Raw genomic sequence first — 14,160 nt, forward strand, 5'->3', positions numbered from 1 at the left:
TTATAATAGGTATTTTCAGGATGCTCTTGTCAAGCAAATCTCGGTTTACGCAAGATGATTTATAAAGTAAACTCCTTTCAGGCAAAAGGCAGTAGGGAACCTCTTTGACCACAGACATGTCTCTATGCTGGCACACCATACATACATAGAAAGACTTTCATGCATGAGGATTTTGAAAGCTTTTGCAAATTTAAAAATATTCACTATATGGGAGAGAAAGGGCATAAAGGTCAAATACCTCAAATTTTACTTGCTAATAGTATTCTTTAATGGTGAGAAAGTAAAATTGTGGTGCTGTGATAATGCTATCATAATTGGCATTATAGGAAGATTTTAATCTTAAGGACCGTGAAAAATCTATATCTGAATGTGAAACACATTTTTGGGTATCATGTTAAACTGTTACTCTACTCTGTATATGGCTTAAAATCTCTATTGCAGTTTGAAACAGTATTTTGTAAGTAAAGATATCACATATTTGTTTTAAACAGTATTTAAGGGAAGTGATTGGATTTACATAGAAACAACCTGTTATTCCTGCCTTGACATCTTTAGACAGAACTCTACGTTTTGCAAAGGTTACATTTACACTTTAGCTTTATGGAAAATAAAGCAACCCCAACTTCTCTTAAAGTAAAATGTGCACATACGTACACAAGTGTGTGTATATCTGTGTGTGCATATATATGAAATCTAGGCTATTTGCCTATATTTGAACAATGCATTTACTGTCTTTAGGCTACTTGTTTCCGCCATTACTGAACATTCCTTCTTCAGCAACAAAAGAAGGTAGTTCCCCATATTTAAAAGAAGTAGAAAGAAGGAAGAAAAAGCTTTTTCAAAATGACTGACATATCCCAATGCACCTAAACAATGCTCTGAAAAACAAAAAAAAAAAACTACAGGGGAAAAATAATGATGTTGAATGGTTCCTGCAAGACTAAGTTTAATGAGTGACTATAATTGTCAGTGTACACTAATAAGTACTTGCTGTTTGGGTGCACGTACTTTCATAGCTTAACATACTTGCATTTCTTTTAATGTCAACTTGAGTACTGTTTTTTCTAAGCTTATTTATTTGGAGGATAATCACATTGAAAATGTAGTGCATTTTACCCATATTGTTGCATATACTGAAAATATTGGGCATTCTCTCAATCTTAACCCAATCTTCACCCTATTTTAACAGTTTAAACCAATGATAAGAGAGAACTATAAGCCTTTCCTGCATTAATCAGGAAAAGTCTGACTAATATTATTAAAGGAAAAAACACAACAAAGCAAATATTCTTTTTAACTTTAAGTAATTGATAACCAGCAGCCTTTATAATTACTCTGTAATGTCTTAAAAAAAAAATCTTGCGTAAACAGAGTGCAACATTTTATTTTTAACTATAAACAATGAGAGCTTATAAAATCCTCAGTGGAAGTCTCTGGCATTAGCAGGCAGTAAGTCTACACTTTGCAACACCCTGCAACAAGCATATAGCCTTGTTCCCTTGAATTCTGAGTTACTTCTGATGTAAAATATGACCAAACTCTACAAAACCCCCTAAACCTCAGATGCCCAAATCCTGCTCCTATCTCCAAAGCATACTGAGCCCTCAGAAGAAATGTTATGGGCATTGAAGGCAGTGCAGAACTCAAAAAAAAAAAGGTTAGAACACATGAGCAAAAAAAACCCCGTAACATTTGAAATGCATGACATTTTAAAGACACGATCAGTGTCACTTTGCATGTGCTACAGAAGTCTAAAAACAAAGTCTGATATACAGTACTCAGGGACATTTTCACAGTGCTTTAGAAGCCTTCTAGGTAAAAGAAACAGATGTCATTTCCCCAAGCGTGGTATCACACTATGACATTTATACTGCTTCCAGTCCTGCGCTAGCTTGCTCTGAGCTGAGCTCAGGTACTGCGGAAAAGCAAAGCATTATGCCTTACAAATGTACACCATGAGTGGAAAATGAGGAGGACAGAAAAAGTGGGATGAACTTCAGGTCATCACAATCTCTTTTAAAAGACTGCAAAAAATGCAAGTTTTATGCAAGTTACAGTTCTTTATGGGAAGCTATGTTGGGAAAAAGGGTAAAAAAGCGCTAGTTTTTGCAAAATTGGGACAAACTAGGCAAACAGGATTGTATCCGTGCAGATAAAACCACATAAGGCTGAAGTAGAACGAGGAAATAAATCTCACATAGGTAACACATTATGTATAAATTGGCCATTTTTTTAAACTTAAGCATTTTAATGAATTTGGCATAATGATCTCCTTTTGGCATAATGATCTCCTTCCCTCAAGTGCATCTAAGAGCCATGCACATCTCTGCCAGAGATCAGACTAAGTCAGTGGATATTTATACTACATAAAATAGTTTTGCTTATTTTCTGAGACTGCTCAAAGCTTATGAATTATTTTCTCAAAAACTCCTCTTTCCTACCAACTAAGTGGTAGTAACTGAAGAGCCATTAAGAAAGTATTTCAGAGCCACTCACTGTTCTCACTCTATCCCATGTATTAATGAGCTGATTTAAGTCCAAGCAGAACAGCTCTGTTACAAAGCGTGGACAAAGAAGGACAAAAATTAGTTTCAAGAAGCAGCACTTCTGAGAATGTGTAACTTGTTATTACATGCAAAAGCAGACAAGCTCAAAAAAACCAAAACTAGCCAGAAGGGTTGATAAGGTCCTCAGCATTATCAAGAGGGAAGGAATTACGGCAGTACAGATGTGTAGCTCTCAAATGCCTTCAAAGTAACCAAATAAATTCCTTTGCTAAGTTTGTGTTTCTGAAGTAGAGGCTAGTTCCAAAAACTATGGAGGACGTTTCATGTCTCTAGGAAGGACTTAGGAGCACATATCGGACTTGGAAACAAAAAATAAACTACCCATCAGCAGTAGTTTCAACTTGAACAATTAATTAATGGATAACCACTGCAAGTAGCTACAATCACAATCAGTTTTGCAATGCTCCTTGTTGTAGACTGAGGAAAAAAGCTAGCCTTTTCACAAATAAACACAGGTTTCTGCTTCCACAGAAAAGTCAGCATGGTATATTTTGACCAGGACCAAGTAATAAGTACCTGTGGCAACTTTAATCTCTCTGACTATAATACAGCAACTTCTGGAGAAATACTGTTTCACTAAAAAGTCAAATGTAATTCAGAGGGGGATACAAACCCTGAGAAAGTGATTACACTGACATTCAAGTATTACCCATTTTTAGACCTTTGGACATCATCATATTAAGTACTGGCATAACAGACCACCATAGTAGTTTTGCTACGTAGTCATATTCGAAAACAATTAAAATCATTACCTCCAAATTCTTTTCTAGCAGGTGCAGGACTCCTACCGCCTTACAGTATTTAAGAAATGAATGCAGCAATAATGAAAAATATCAGTACAGTAAGAGGGAAGAAAAAGAATGAGAAAGTTAAAATGACAAGGGTCAGTTAGTTATTAATTATGTTGCCCATATGCTTCTGAACATCCAGTTTCTCTTAGTGCTCAACTGTTTACATTTTCAGATGATCCAGATGAACTCTACATTAAAAACTTGGACATGATAAAATGCATACATACTGATGCCCAAATTAAAGGAATATAATCCACGAATGCACAAGACTATTTGTCTTTTAAAAATGAAGATGCTATAGACATAAAAATGTTGAGTAAACACTGCTGTAGGAAGGCCGCACTTTTAAATTGTGAAAATAAGTTTATAGTTTTTTTTAAACTTATTCACTAAGCAAAGACAACAGTATTTAAATGGTACTGGAAAATGCTGTTATTTTCCATACAGTTATTACTATTAAATGTACCAACTCAACATTTTGGTGAAAAAATGATATGTTCCATTGAGCCCCAAACCAAAATGTAATATATAGTTTGGGTGTGGACTTCAAAATTCACCTCACAAACTTGACACAAAATATTCCTGACCACCTGATGCACATTACTGCATTACCTGACGGTGGAGGTGGCCTCTGTGGTGGAGTGGGGCGCGCAGGAGGAGCAACGGGGCGAGGTGGAGGAGGACGCTTAGGCTCCAGGCTCTGAGAAGGCTCTTTCTGCTGAGTGCCAACCTGAAATTCAGCTGAACAAGATGACAGAAAACAATGCAAACATTAATTACTTGTACATTCTAATCACAGTAAAGCTGTTCTAATAGCAACTTATTTTTGCAGAGAGGACAGTCAGTTATCAGCCCTGGAAACAATGATACAGAAGTTTTTGAGAGAGGGAAAACAAAACGAATAAGCCAATGGAGAAAAGAAGCAGGTTCCCTAAGGCAAGATTATTGTCTCATATGCTTTAATCAGCATATGCTTTTCATAGAATCCTGAACATTCTTAGAAATTGAAGAGTTCCAAATTTTGAACTAAGTGCTCTAGAAAAAATTGTTACAAGGGGAATTCTGAAGGCATTTTAGCAGTCTGTGTGAAGGTAGCCCAAATTACATTGAAATAAACTACTCTAGAAGCCATTCCAAACACTAATTTTAAATATCACCTTTGTCACTGAAATAAAGTTGTGTTTAAACAGTAGCTTTCATATTATACAGCCTATTTACAAATCTACATATTACAATTTACATTATTACGGCTGATAGGAGCATTAACTGAAATGGGCTGTATTTGAAGAGGATGACTGAAGTGAAGTAAGATGATACCGATACACTACAACAGAATTTTTCAGCAGAGGTTTAAAACTAATCAAATTAGAAAGCCTATTAACCATGTGACTTTTTGAGCTATCTCTTTCATGATGAAATGCTAAAGAACTAGAGCAAGTGGGGTAGCTTGCAGCAGTGCAGACCCATGGACACAGGAAACAAAGCTCTTCTACTGCTCATTAGGAGAACCGAGACAAAGGATGAGGTGATTCGCCCACAGCCACTTATGCAGAAAATGCTAGATCATGACAAGAATAGCCTTTTACATTAATCTAAAAACTCTATTAAAAATAATCTGTAAGATAGTATTCTACCACTGGGACAGACAGCTGCCAGATTGTATAGTAGCAATAGAGGCAGTTGAGCTATGTAATACACACTGTGTGTGGAAACAGGTGGTCCAGGAGTTTTTGCCGGTGCTCGGCTTGGTCTCACTGGGAGTGCAGGTCCATCTGACAGCGTAGGGGATTGACAGGGACTGGAACGTGGTGAAGAACTTGGGGAGGTTCCAAGACCAGAGCTTGAAGTAGGCTGTAGATGCTGAGGAAGGATTTCTTCTACTTCTGCACTGTAGTCATCAATGTCTCCTAAATAACATCCCAAAGAAGAAAAAGCATGTAAAATAAAGGGAACAATAGGTTTTTGTTTTAAAAAGTGGAAAAATTATAAACTTATTCCAGGCATGGGATTTTCTACAAAAAACCTTCAAGTTCCAAGGAATTAGCTCAACAACCAAAGCATGATTCTTACATCGTAAAATTATATATGAAGAATGCATATATATTCAAACTGGTTGAAAATACTCCAAATGCACAATATGCATTATAGAAATACATTATTGGTAATTATAATAGAGTGGCAACCATAACATTGCTTAACCAAACAATCAGCTTTACAAAAAAGATCTTTGCAAAAATTATTTCCCTGGTTTGCAATAGATGGCAAGCTTCACTTATACTTCAGAAGGCTGCGCAGGGGATTTTAAGGTATCTTCTATTTGTAACACCTTCTTTTTGAAAAGGTGGACTGAAGTTTAAAAAAAAAAGGTTCAACATTGACATGCCTGTGAAAAATAAACTGTCAATTTAGAATATTTTCATGTTGATATTCAAAATGCCTAAAATAGACAATTATCCCATCACACTCCAACAGGACCATAGTAATCCTCTCTTCCAAGGTTCATGAACAACGCAATGTTCTACAGCAGTTCCATCTTCAACTTTGCACTGCACAGCAGTAACAGAGTAATCAGGCTGCCAATTAGATACTAGCTCTTGATCCAAGAGTCTTGTGGGATTCGAGACATCACATTTGAAGAAAATCATGCTATTTCACACAGATTAATAAAATCAACCAACCACAGAAGTGTCTAAACTGTCAAAGTCCTGTTTTCTACCTGCATTGGAAAACAGATGAAGCATCTTATGACATCGAGACTATGACCAATTCCAACTTTTCATACAGGTTTCCCATACCTGTACCCTTACCAAAACATACACCCCTTTCTGGAACACCTATATAAAAAACCCTTTTAGTCTAATCTTTTCAGTATATATAGCCACCATCTGTTTTCTTGAAACTTTTGCAACATGATGTTTACCCTTAAGGAGCTTGGATAAAAATTCAAAGCAAATGAACTAGTCAGAATAAATCAATATAGACACAATGACTACATCTATAAACTACATCTGTTCAAGTCGTTACAAAAAACAACCTTGTAAAATACATATGGAAATGCAATACACACAGGAAGTGTCAGAAGGTAAGGTGTGTGTGTGTGGCTTTGCTGCTGTTCAAAAAATAGCTGTTTCATTTGCCAACGATATAAGAAGAGTATTTTTTAATGTAGAGAGTGAATCAGACCTTTCCTAAAAATTAATTAACAGATTAAAAAATAAGATGTGACAAAGTCCATAGATAAGAAACATGCAAGTAAAGAAAAGCAAAAATGCAGAGGCACAATTGCTGCAATAGTGATATTCAGCAACTTGAGGATTATGTGTCGTGGCTTAAGCCCAGGCTGTAAATCAGAACCACGCAGTCTATTTCCCCCCCCACCTTTCTTCCCTCCACTCCTGGAGGGACAGGGAGGAGAATTGAAAGAATGCAACTCCCACGGGTTGAGATGAGAACAGTTTAGTAACTAAGGTATAACACAAACCACTACTGCTACCACCAATAATAATAATGATAAAGAAAATAACAAGGAAGAGAATACAACCGCTCACCAACCGGTACCTCACCCCCACCCCGCAGTGATCCAGCCCTTCCGGGGACTCTCAATTCTACATCTGGGCATGACGTGCTGTAGTATGGAATACCTCTTTGGCTAGTTTGGGTCAGGTTTCCTGTCCCTGCTTCCTCCCGGCTTCTCCTCCTCCCTGGCAGAGCATGAGACTCACAAAGTCCTTGGTCAGGATAAACCTTCTGACCAGCAACTGAAAACATCGGTTTTATCAGTATTATCCCCAGGCCGAAAGTCAAAACACAGCACTGCACCAGCTACTAAGAAGGAGAAAAAAATGACTGCTACTGTTAAACCAGGACATTATGCTAAAGAAGTATGACATGAAAAGATATAAAAACCCTCCAGTGAAAAAACAAAACTGACAAAAACCAGCGAAATGAAACTCATCAATGCCAAAGATCAGCCCATTCCAAGAGCAACAGAGATTGAAGGTTTCCTTGCCCCACTCATATTTGCCTGCCTGTCAAAGGCTTACCTGTTGTCTGCTTGGGGGTGGTAAATACTCAGTGTCCTATTAACGTATTATGCACATTAGCAAAAAAAAATTATAATTGCTTTGCACTCTGAAGTGTTGTATATCCTGCTTATAGGGTATCTTCATGAACAGTAAAAGTTCCCTGAAAGAAGTAACCCTGAGAGGGTAGGTCACAGGATAAATTGAGAAGAATGAAGAGACTGTCAGCAAATTAGTAAAACCTTAAAATACAAGTGCAAACTAACACTGCTCAACAAGTTGTCAAGATATTACTGGCAATAACAGGATTTCTAGTTTATCTATTTAAGATTGGTATAAACTTGTTAAAGTATTTATATATGCATTAAATTAACCACATTATTTAGTACTGTAAACATTTCAAAATGACAAGTGTTTTATTTCAACACACCTTCCATATCATAGTCAGCAGTAACCTCAGCATCTTCACAAAGCAAAGTGGAGCTTGTTGATGAAGGTAGCCCAATATTAATCTTCTCTAGATTCATTTCATCTTCCAAAGTTCTGATCCAATCTGGATTTTTCAAACTTATGTTTATAATCCTTCCTAGTAGCTGAATTGACAAAAAAGGTATGCACAAACCAGAAATTGTTAAAATTCAGCATTCTAGATCTAAAAAGAAAAAAACCTGAAACACTGAAAAATGAAAAAACACTGAAAAAAACACTGAAAATGTCACAAATAAGGTAATAAGAATTTCTGGCACTAAAAAGTAACACTGACACATCACAGAAGTAATTATGCTTTTCACTTCATTTTGGTAATTAAGCACATTTATGCAGTTTAAACTGTTAATTATAGCTATTTAATATTTTTCTAAAGAAAAACTAACAACTTGTCTCATAAGATTTTCCTTTTTAATAGGAAAACTTCAGGTTTCTTTATTCCGACAGAGACACTACTCTTCATAAAGAAAAACAGACTTGCTTATACACTACATTAACAAAGCTACATGAATACCAAGAGTAAACCAACCAAACAAAAAAAAACTCCAAAATAAAATTGGATGCAACAGTCTAGTAAGGAACATGAAAAACTTTATTCTTAAAAATAAATGGACAAATTAAAAACCCCGGCCCCAACCAAGAAGTCTTTAAAAAGTTGGATTTTCTCTTCCTGTAAGAAAGTTCAGTAATTTTTGCATTACCTCGGTGCCATTCAAATTCATAACATTCAAAGCAGAGCTTCCTTCCAAAAATGTTACCCACATCTTGTCTTCCACAAATCTGCAAAGCCCATTGGAAACAATAATTAAAATACCTTATCCTATTTACTAACTTTTCAAGTCTCTTATCTTAAAGGTTTTTCAGTGGTTCATTTCATGAAGAATAATTATTTATTAAGTTCATTAAAATATAATTGGCTAATAAGCTTTAATTGAATGTATCCTTGCAACAACAAGTGAAACAGAGAACCAGGTAAATAACACAGAGTGAAAGCACTGTCCTCTTAAAAATGATATGACTACAGTTACACATTCAATAGCAGTTGTGTGGCTACAGGTTAGATATTTGTACTACTTGTTCCATATGTCATCACACTATGGACTTGGAACTATGCTCCTAGTCTTCTGAAAAAAAACCCCTAACCAATCAACCAAAAAACCCCACCCCACAAAACCCAATTCTAACCAAAACAACCCCCCAAACCCCAACAAAATACCACAACACTTGAAGTTCAATTAACAGTTTAGTGAACGCTCAGCATTCACAGGGATCTTCTCATCTTCAGGTCTTTTAAAATTACTAACCTAATTTTAGAATACAAAGTCAGTAGGACACTCTATCTCAAAAATAGAGAGTATCAGGAAAAATTAAGTCTGAAAACTGAGACACATAGAGGTATGTACAACTTATTTTTATCTGTAAAGACATGAAAGTTGAAATCTAAATGTTAAAAATTAAGCAGAGCAGATTGTAACTGAAATGACCACTAAGAAAGTAACTTTATTCAAGAAATAGGTGGAAACAATGAAGAGAAATGAAGATACATGTAAAAAGTCTTTCTAACCTTATAAGTATAACTTCACCATAGCCTGCAAATTTTTGAAGAAGTTCATCAATTAAGTTGTCATCAAAATAGTTTTCTTCTGCTGAAGAACTTTTGATGGAGACCATTACAGTACCATCAGGTGGTCCTTGCATTGCAATCACTTCCTTATAAACCTTTTGTCTCTCTTCTGCTTCAATTTCAAATATGTCAATGTCAATCAATGCAACCACAGGCCTTTGAAATACAAAAGAAAGATCTGTAAGCAGAGTATCTGAACAACAAAATAGGTAATATGAATATCAAATTTTCAATTATTAGGAAGTAATGTATAAGATAAAACTGAAACCTATGATCAGATGTTTTCAGCTCTGCTCTTCCGTAGTGCAACAAAGTACCAGGATTCCATGTATAAGGGACGTTACTGTCACTGTGAAAACTAGCATTCAGAAGATCCAGGTCTTCAGCTACAGCCAGCATTAATGAAAACAAAAGGGGAAAACCACCATGATTGCAAGAATATGCTTTAAAAAATAAATTATTTGTAAATAGAGAAAAAAGAAAGTAAACCAAAACCAAGTGTTCTACAGATAAAAACAGAAGTTCCTTTTGAAGTACTGAAATATCAGTAACTGGCACCTGATTCTTGAGCCTCTTGTTCAGCATCACTGTGTTTACTGTAGATGCTATTATAAGCTTTCTGTCTCATACAAAGTCAGGGATAGAAGTGCAGAATCACTAGCACTGTGAATGTCACTAATTGGATTCTACAAGCCAGTGAAAAGAATATTTTAAACAACTTAAGGAAGCACTCAAACCTGATCGGTCAAAAGGCCATTTTCTTCTTCTCCAGAGAATACGATCTGTCCATGCTGGTGTGCGACATTTTTCACTGGTGTCATAGTCATCAGAAAACAGATCATATTTGTATGTGGGAGCAAAATTTATTTTGCCTTCCAAAAATCCCCTAAAAATCTGTAAGAAACAAGGCAGTTATGCGTCATGCCAGAAGACAGAAACAGATGGGAAACTGCTTGAAACTAATGAGAATTCTCTTTTCTAACAGTGAAAACCTGTATACATCTAAAAAAAAAAAAAAAAGTAGTTATTTGATAATATGAATCCTTCTCCAAATTTTATCTGCTGAAAACATCCTATATTTGCCACTAAGACTAAATAGTGACCCTGACCCAGACAGATCATCATTAAACAGAAGTATGCCAACATTTATATCTTTAAACCCAGGCTCATGAGCAACCTACAGTTCCTCTAACGTCATTCAGAACTTGGGGTCATCCAGAACACAGATGCCGTCCACAACACTTTAATTAGCTGGTTAGTTGCTCATGTGCCAGCAAAAGTTGGGAATTAAGGTTTATATTCCATGTATCTATCTAAACATGCAAAACATTTCCCCAAATTGACACAAGACAGCAATAAATAGAAGGTAAGGGGTGGGAGACAGAAAGAGTCCCTAATATATTTGATATGAAGTATTAGAGACAGAGGGTTTCACCATTTTTTCTCAAGCAAATAGGAAAACAGAATAAAAGGAGATATTATCTGCCAAGAGGACGTATGGTATTTAGAGATACAGTGTCAACTGAAATGAATCAAAAAATCCGTTAGGTACTTTGCAACATAAACAGAGTCAGCTGATACAAGACCCTAGAAGGCCAGGAGATCTGCTCCCTCCTTAAGTGTCTAAACTAGACATAATCTAATACTCTTTAGTTATCTCAACCAGCTCCAGTCTTAAGTTTAAACTTTTATGGGGAGTTTCACTTAACATCAGAGATCTGAAAAATAGAAATCTAACTTAGGTCTGCATCAGATGACAGGGTAGCCTGCTTTTCTTATTGGAAATATAAATTGAAATCCAGCCAATTTAAAAATCTGTGTCAGAAGATCAACAACTTCTTAGACAATTAATTTCTCTGCCTCCAATAATTGTTTCTTAACCTACTTTTATGAAGAAAGTAGCTATATAAATGCCTTTCCTGAACAGCAGATACACCAGATAACAACCACATGCAATCACAGAGCTACCCTTGGTAGCCAGCTGATACTTGCTGCTGCCCAGTCAGTCACTTTCAAAAATGGAGTATTACCCAACAGTGCAATACTACCCCCATTTTCTCCCCCGTCAGGAGATTATTTTGAGTCTTTTTCATATTCAGGTAGTTTCCATAGTTCCTTCCAGCTTTATAACTGCTCTAAGTGTCCCCAAATCCTCTATACATCTCTTGTTTTGGTGACATTAACAAACAATCATGCTGTCTGCCCACTTGAATGTACATCTCATTTTATGTAGGAACTGGGCTTTAAAAAAAATAAATTGAAACTTATCAAGTGTTTTCCCTCCTGTTCTGGTGCGCAAGACACCAGCACAAATGGAAGAGAACTCTAATTCAGAAAAAACACTACTTATGATCAAAGTGTTGGCAAGTACACAAAACTAACAACAGAGGCAATAGAGGATTATCTGTCATTTTACCATCTACAGCATTCCCACATAAAGATGGAAAGAAATAACACACATTTGCACACAAAATTTAATTAATTACAAATATTCTGTTAGTTGCTACGTGCTGCCTCCCAAGAAACCCTAAAAATTAAAAATCTGAAGGTTTCTTCAGACTTTGCTACTTTATTTTTTTGGAGTAACAAAGTAAGTAAAAAGGTCTACAATTTGGACTATGCCTTTGTCCAAGAAAATGACACAGTGGCAGCATTAGACCTATTATTGCAGCAATTTAAAGTAACTGGCAACATTACCAAAAGAACTTCTATAGATACATATTTTTAACAGTTGCACCTGCTTAATGTATATATATAATTAGTAAACTCCAAAATAAAGTTCTAATAGATGATAGAGTTTCCTTTTTTGGTGTCACTGGCTCTTCAGGTCAGTTACTATGAATAAGTTATTAAATGTTGCTATGTCACACCCTTCCATACCACTACCTGGAAAAAAGTGATAAGCAAAACACTGAGGATACAGGTTTACAGAAGCACCACAGAAAACTGCTAAATGCAAAAAGAAAAATAAAGCATTTTTAAGTAATATGTTTAAGATACCTGTCCAGAATTTTTCTGATTGATAAGCTGGTCTCCTGCAATAAGGGAGTCCCAGTTCTGTTGTCGTATTAGGTCCTTAACCTCCTCATTTGGAATATCAATTCGATAATTAAAGTCACCACACCAAAAGATATAATCATGAGAAAAGAGCATCCTTCCCTGTCAAACAGAAGCACACAATGAAGTTAAAAACATCCAAGAGATGCAGAAATTCAATTTTTAACTGTAAAACGTAATGCATCATTTCAAGCTGATGAGGACAACTGAAATACACAATAGTATTTACTGTTTCATATGGTAGAACAACATAGCCAAGTGTATGGTATTCACACATACAGAATATGAAAGAAGCAGCAACATCTTTTATGTAGTTTGCATTTCTAAAGAAACATGAGTCGTGTGAACTGGATTCTAAAACTCTTCATCTTTCTACTCCCGTTTTATAAGTCTGCTGTCAGATGGCAACTGCTATGTATGTCACAAATAGGTTACAAAGGAGAACAAAATACTACCCTGGGATCTTGTGACATAGTATCCCGACAAACTGCAAAACAGTACTGACTGTTTGAAACCTTGAGATTATTTGAAGACTTTTCAGTTACATATAATTTTTATGGCTAGGGAGAGACAGAAGGGCTCTGTTACTTCAGACAAAGCCTAAGGCTTAAAGCGAGAAATTTTACTTCTTTGTTTTGATTTTTGCATTGCTCTTAAGTAAATCTAAGCAGATAAACTGGCAGATTAAAATGGCAGCATTTAGGAAACTGTTTCTGGGGACCACAATAATACAGTACTTTCAAGAAAAACTGAAACATGACCATGGGGACAAATTTAGACATTAAAAAAACCCCTGTAAAATAAGATGCGAGAATCCTGCACAGTGCCATCAAAAGTAACAAAGGACAGATTGACTACAAAATTTAAGAGAGTTTTAAGTCTCAAGAAAGAATTTTGTTGCACTGATGAAAGTATCAATTTACTTTTACTTGGTGTTTGATAATCGTTTATGAGAATATGGTACAGAACTGCACCATCCAACTTGACAAAAATGAGTGAAAAAGAAGTTGAAATGAGTGTACTGGAATGTGTACTGAAAATAGTGCTGTTTTCCATGTATTTTTTTCTCATAGTTGATTAACTCCAGTGCTTACAAAAGTTATACTGCATGTCAGGAATCTATCAGGTCTTTCTCCTATGCTAAATCCTTGATGCCTAATGCTAGCCACTGAATTCATGCTTCATCATCTCTATTAGTCATTACACTGGAAAGGTATATTCTTTCTGTAGTCCTCTATTTCAATAAAACTTGTGGGAACCCAGTTATCTCTGAGGCCTCTAACCCAAGGAAATTTGATTTCCACAGGAATCTGAGAAGGGGTAAAAATAAATAGAGCTTTTGGATGAAACTGCTGGAGCTCAAAGGGTTTAACTTCTTATTCATTATGGAATTTGAACACTGTTGCTTACCATTGGAAAACTGAGCTTGCGAGCTATTTCTACGAAGTCTTCATTTCTCTCCTTAACTTGTGATTGCCCTGCAGCAAAATGACTGCAGACAAAGCAAAGACTGGATGTATGAAACAACATCCGAATTGCTACTGCACCTTTATTACCAGTGGCTCCTCCCATGCCAGTCTTTACAGTGTCAACAGCAACATCCCTAAAAGAGT

General features: G+C 35.9%; 1 protein-coding gene across 4 annotated transcripts in view; it reads right to left on the reverse strand.

Moving 5' to 3' along the window:
* SYNJ1 (synaptojanin 1) overlaps nt 1-14,160 on the reverse strand; it is a 62,786-nt gene that overhangs the window by 11,870 nt on the left and 36,756 nt on the right. For all 4 annotated transcript variants that reach the window (XM_080612159.1, XM_080612157.1, XM_080612158.1 and 1 more), the window contains 9 exons: nt 13,958-14,150; nt 12,491-12,649; nt 10,228-10,384; nt 9,759-9,876; nt 9,431-9,646; nt 8,568-8,646; nt 7,811-7,973; nt 5,059-5,265; nt 3,971-4,099 (listed from right to left, as the gene is read on the reverse strand). In XM_080612159.1, coding sequence (XP_080468285.1) covers nt 3,971-4,099; nt 5,059-5,265; nt 7,811-7,973; nt 8,568-8,646; nt 9,431-9,646; nt 9,759-9,876; nt 10,228-10,384; nt 12,491-12,649; nt 13,958-14,150 — 1,421 coding nt within the window. The remainder of the gene's footprint in view (nt 1-3,970; nt 4,100-5,058; nt 5,266-7,810; nt 7,974-8,567; nt 8,647-9,430; nt 9,647-9,758; nt 9,877-10,227; nt 10,385-12,490; nt 12,650-13,957; nt 14,151-14,160) is intronic.

The sequence above is a fragment of the Psittacula echo genome (genome assembly GCF_963264785.1).
Source record: "Psittacula echo genome assembly, chromosome: 3".
Taxonomy (NCBI): domain Eukaryota; kingdom Metazoa; phylum Chordata; class Aves; order Psittaciformes; family Psittacidae; genus Psittacula; species Psittacula echo.